The 5,559-nt window shown below is 37.7% G+C and overlaps 1 protein-coding gene across 1 annotated transcript; it reads right to left on the bottom strand.

Annotated features, from left to right (window-relative positions):
* Positions 1 to 791: 791 nt before the first annotated feature.
* LOC132249190 (zinc finger BED domain-containing protein 5-like) lies at positions 792 to 2,180 on the bottom strand. Its single transcript, XM_059723541.1, has one exon. The coding sequence runs from the start codon at positions 2,178 to 2,180 to the stop codon at positions 792 to 794; it is 1,389 nt and encodes a 462-aa protein (XP_059579524.1).
* Between the last annotated feature and the right edge of the window lie 3,379 nt (positions 2,181 to 5,559).

The following is a 5,559-nucleotide window of genomic DNA, read 5'->3' as shown; positions in this document are numbered from 1 at the left end:
ATGGTGAAATCCTGGCTCCAATAAAATCAATGTAAGACTTGCTCAGAGCTTTAGATTTCACTGATATCTGTGAACAATAAAAATCAAAATACAAAATTAAAAATGTATAACCAAAGGTACTAGTAAAAATGCAAAGTTGCACTGCTTAGCGAGGCTGCAGAACAGTGAGAGTGCAGGAAAACTGTTCTAGGACTCAGCTCCACAAGTATTGAGACAGGGAAAAATCTTCCCTACATAGATGGGAAAGGGAACTACTTATAGAACATTCAAGACGTGTTTCCATTATAAAAGACTTTTATTCCAGACTGTTCTGTTTATTGTAGGATCAAGGAGGGTGAAAAATAGCTGCTGATAGAACCACACTTTGCAGCTGCCCCTTATCATCAGCAATCAAGTTGGCTGACCTAAAGTATACTGACAACACTAACATTATGAATAATGCTCTCAGGTATGGATTAATCCTAAATCCAATGTCTACAGCAGAGCTTTCCAAACTTTTCATGTTGGTGACACACTCTTTAGACATGCATCATTTCGCGACACAGTAATTCAGTTTTACTAGCAAGCCGGAGGTTAAACTAACCCGTTATAAGAGATACGGACACATACATAAATTGTAATAACGAAATGTATGGGGACACAACATATCTCATGAAAACCTTTAATTTATATTTTTAAATATATATGATTTGTAAGATAATAACATACATTGTTGTCATTTATGAGTAACAGTATGTAAGTATGTGCAAGAATTTAAAAAAGTTGAATAACACCAATAACTACTTACCATTTTAATGGGATGTATGAGGTTGATGGGATGAACACAGTTTCTGTATATTTGGTGGAATATTAGATAAAGACACTCGCTTTTCGTCATCAAGCATTTTTAAGCTTCCATGTTTCAGTGTCTTTAAGTTTGCCATCGTTGCAAAGGATACTTCACAAATGTATGTAGTAGAAAACTGCAGAAGAATTTTTAATGCTTTTTTAGCTATGTTTGGATGCATTTTTGAAATGCGAATCCAAAAGCTGTCTAAGTCACCCTCTTCATACATCATTAACAGATTTCGATCATTTTTTATGTCAGCTAATTCTTCTTCTTCAATAAGTGAAAAGTTCCTCGTTGCAGTTGAAAGAAATGGATTTCTGATCCAATCATAGTCTTGGATTTCAACATTTGGGAAGTAATGCTGAACTTTCTCTCCGAGCAATGTTAAATGGTCAACAATTAGCGAGCTGATATCACATTTTAGCTCGCACTCAGCAGTTTTGGAAAACATTTCAAAATTTCCTTCTTTCACTTTCCTTTTCCAAATTGCTATTTTGTCTCTCATAGCACAAATTTTATCTACCGCTGTTAAGATATTTTCTCCTTTTCCTTGCATACTGGTGTTTATTTTATTCAAATGTTCAAATATGTCAGCAAGATATGCCAATTTTGTGCACCAAAGTTTGTTTTGAATTAGATTGCAGAATTCTTTTTGCTGATTTTCCACAAAAAGTTTAAGCATCATTTCCCTCAATTCGTATACACGACAAAGCACTCGACCTCTTGAGAGCCAACGAACTTCTGTGTGTAGTAGAAGCTTTTTAAACCTTGCCCCCATTTCTTCACAAATATGAGCAAATAATCTTGATTGAAGAGGTCTACTTTTAATGTAATTGACCATTTGAACCACTTTGTCCAAAACTTTTCTTAATTCATTTCCAATGGTTTGCGCGACTAGTGCTTCGCGAAGTAAAAAGCAATGAGTAATTATAATATTTTCATTCTCTTTCTTTGCTAAAGCTATAAAACCTTTTGTTGAACCAACCATTGAGGGTGTGCCATCTGTGCATATTCCTACACAATTTAACCATTGCAAATTATTTTCCTTCATGAAGCAATCTAAAGTTTTAAATATATCTTCACCTCTAGTTCTCATTGGAAGTTCTAGACAATACAAGAATTGCTCAATAATTCTGTCAATATGAATGAAACGTATAAAAACCAATAATTTTGCTAACCCACTGACATCTGTTGCTTCATCTAATTGCAATGTAAAGATCATATTATCATCTTGAAAAATATCCTTCATTTGCTGCTTAATGTCATCAGACATGTCTTGAATATGTCTTCCAATCGTGTTATCTGCCAAAGGGATTTTATTAACTTCTATCTCAAATTCGGGCCCAAACATTGTTCAAACAATAGCACAGCAAGATTCCTTTATGGTGGTTTCGGCAATAGTGTGTGGGTCCTTGTTTTTGGCAATTATTTGAGCAACCAAGTAACTTGCCTTTTGAGCTTTCTCTGATGTCTTCATTGTCTTTGTGAATGATGCAGACTGCTTCTTTATAGATTTTGAAAGCTCAGTAAAGTATTCTACTGGTTTTTCTGACAAATGACTGTGTTTTGAGGTAAAATGACGCTTTAATTTATTTGGTGCCATACTTTCATTTGCAAGTATATCCCCGCAAACTAAACACTGAGGACAAGGATTGTTTTCATTACCAGAAAATGTGAACCCCAGTTTCATATAATCTTTATTGTATAAACGAGGCTTGGGAATTTTTCCTTTACACTTCTTACGTACTAATACAGACCGTTCAACAGTTGATTCTTGCGTAGTTTCCTCTATAGAGGCTACATTTTGTTCATCGCAAACGTCATCTTCATCAGCTTTTCTTTTCTTAATTAGAAACATCCATTTTACGGGTAATTCAACTGCAATTTAATGAATAAATCTATGAGAAATTATTTTTAGGTTTTAGCATTAACTAAATATGAAAATAACAGGACTGTTTTTAGCGCTTATCTTTCTCTGTTTTTTCTTATGAAAATAACAGCACCTGCGCTCCACTCCCACAGTGATAAAGTGAGATAAAGATAGGAATCAGGACCAGGAGAAAATGTGAAAAATAAACAAAATTAACTAAAGTATTTACAATACATATTAGGACACATAGGTCCAGATAGGAGCTCAGCTGCAAAAACACATGAAGTAGAGAAGCAAAAGTCCAACAAAAATGGTGTAAATATATATGTCTCACTACAAGGCTATATTGCTGCAAATATTTGCAATGCCTATGTCCAGAGTCCAGTTCTAGCACTCTCCGGTGGTACACTGCCAGTGGGTGGTCAATCCACAATTACAGCAGAGTAAAAATAAAAATAAATGGCAGAAATCAAATTATAAGTGCCACGTGGTGAGTGGCTTGCAGTTTGCCACATTGGGTTTGGGAGGGTGGCCTACCTTCAGCCAGCAGCAGGTGGGTTGACTAGGTGACAGCCTGCAGCTGCGCTCGCCCGGGTAATTGGGAGCACGCTGATTCCGAGGCTTCTGGCCTCCACTGAGCTGCGTTCCGATTGGCCAAGATGGCGGATGGCCCGCTCGGTGCAGTCCCAGTCCAGGACATCTGGGGGACTCCTCCGCTCAGCACAGCCGAGATTTGGGGGTGGTGTAACTCACAACTAATTGCTCCGTTAATTGCTCCATTAAAGGAGTCTCCAACGAGAATTCCGAATTCTCCAGATTCCTCGCCGTACCGCTCCAACACCGCCAATCACGTGCGTCCTACGTCAAGACACCACACGATCCTAAAGCAGCTAATGTTAAAGCAGCTAAGCCTTAGCTGCTAAGCCTTAGCTGCTTTAACATTAGCTGCTTTAGGAAGTTACGGAGGAGGGGCCAAGGGAAGCAGAAGCAAGTAAGGGAGCTCCGCGGTGCCCTTCTGCAAAATTTTCTGCATTTCGCGCGACACACCTACACACTGCCGCCGACACACTAATGTGTCGTGGCACACAGTTTGGAAAGCTCTGGTCTACAGTAAGGTTCTTAGTGGTTTGGATCATTAGTTAACACCAGAAGCCACAATTATCATTAATGACTGATCCTTCTGCATTTTTGCAATTTTTTTAGTTCCTTCCAAAATTATATTATATTATATTATATTATATTATATTATATTATATTATATTATATTATATTATATTATATTATATTATAACAAAGCTTTTAATGTTATTACCTCTCATATATCCTATTCACTTTGAGTCCTTGAGCCAGGTGCAGCCTGCTGTATTTTATCTGGTGATTTCTCCACCTCTTTCATTTCCCAAAATGTATATTCTATCTATCTATCTATCTATCTATCTATCTATCTATCTATCTATCTATCTATCTTTAATATGCATTGATTTCATCTTTGTGGAATATCAAATCATAGCCTCTATTGCTTTTGCAATAACGTATTTGTCACTGGTACCAGATTCTCCTACTTGCTTGTGCACAGGGATTAAAGTTTCAGGTATAATTAAGTCACTGGGATTTATATGTTATTTTTTGCTTCCTGTTGCTGCTTTTGGTATTTTCATAGATTCATAATGTCATAGATTCATAGACAAAGATATTTTGTCTTTATCTTTTAGGTCTGATCATTTGAACATCACAATTCTGCTAGAACCTTTCTCCCAATCTTCTTGCAAGGGGTTCAATCTGCTTTTTTCAATATAAAGCTGATCTTCCTTATTTAAATACATGAAACTAGATTCTCCAGTATGTTCTGGTGATACCGAGCCACCTCTGGCTGAAAAAAGCTGTAAATTAAGCTTTATATTATTTTGTAGTTAAGCTAGTTTGGGACTCAGAATAGTCCTAGCATACCTGTAAAACTAAATCAGGAGCAGGTAAAATAGGCCGGATCTGGCCCACCAAAGGATTTTATCTGGCCTGTGTCAGGTTCCTTGGGCCTCATGCCCCAGATGTGGAGGGAAGCCTGGGCTGTGGCATGTGCAGGAGGCCAATCCTGCCATCCCCAAGCACATAATGGGGCTAGGGCAATACAGCAGCCAGACTCCACTTCCCAGCAACAGCGGCTCCTTCTGGCTGTTGCTGCCAGTGTTACTACTGCTGCCAGCCCTGGCTCCACTATCTAGGACAAGGTTGCGATCACAAAGTAGTGACAGCATGGGGCCAGGGCCTGGGGCAGTGTAGCAAAACCCCCAGTTTTTCTTTTTTATTTATTTTAAAATGCATTCCCTCCCCTTTCCCCAGCCATTTCTGACTTTTTCTCTCCCTCTCTTTTCCCTATAGATAAGTATAAGTAAGCTAAGGTGTAGGATAAGCTTTAAACATTTTTATTTTGGTAGCAAGTTTTTGGTTTTGGATATCCACTGTTTTATATTGTATAATTATTAGGTTTGTATTGATTTTTACTGTTGTATTGATTTTTGTATTAATATTATTTTGTATTGATATTATTTTGTATTGATTTTTATTGTTTCATATGGATATTGTATGGTTTAGGCCTGTGTTTCTAAGTGAACCAAAGTCATGTCAAGTTTCCATTTTATATGTCAAGCCTCCATCTTCTGTCCTCTGCCTGGGCATCCCATGTTGCAACTGTATGAGTCATGTACCCCTCCCATGTAAATTGGTTCCCCGATGAATGAGTGTGATTGGGAATGATTGAAATACAATGGTAGCAGGCCTCTACTGAATGGCCTGTAATGACTGGGCCATCACCTTACATTGATTCACCCAGGAACCACGGACCTCACCCAGGAACAAAGACAAG

This window comes from Alligator mississippiensis, chromosome 3, assembly GCF_030867095.1.
Source record: "Alligator mississippiensis isolate rAllMis1 chromosome 3, rAllMis1, whole genome shotgun sequence".
NCBI classification, from domain to species: domain Eukaryota; kingdom Metazoa; phylum Chordata; order Crocodylia; family Alligatoridae; genus Alligator; species Alligator mississippiensis.
The sequence above is the reverse complement of the archived record's forward strand: the minus strand, read 5'-3'. Positions and strand labels throughout refer to the sequence as shown.

What these genes read in the sequence shown, in the direction of transcription:
- LOC132249190 (XM_059723541.1), bottom strand. Translation starts at nt 2,180, where the DNA reads ATGTTTGGGCCCGAATTTGAGATAGAAGTTAATAAAATCCCTTTGGCA.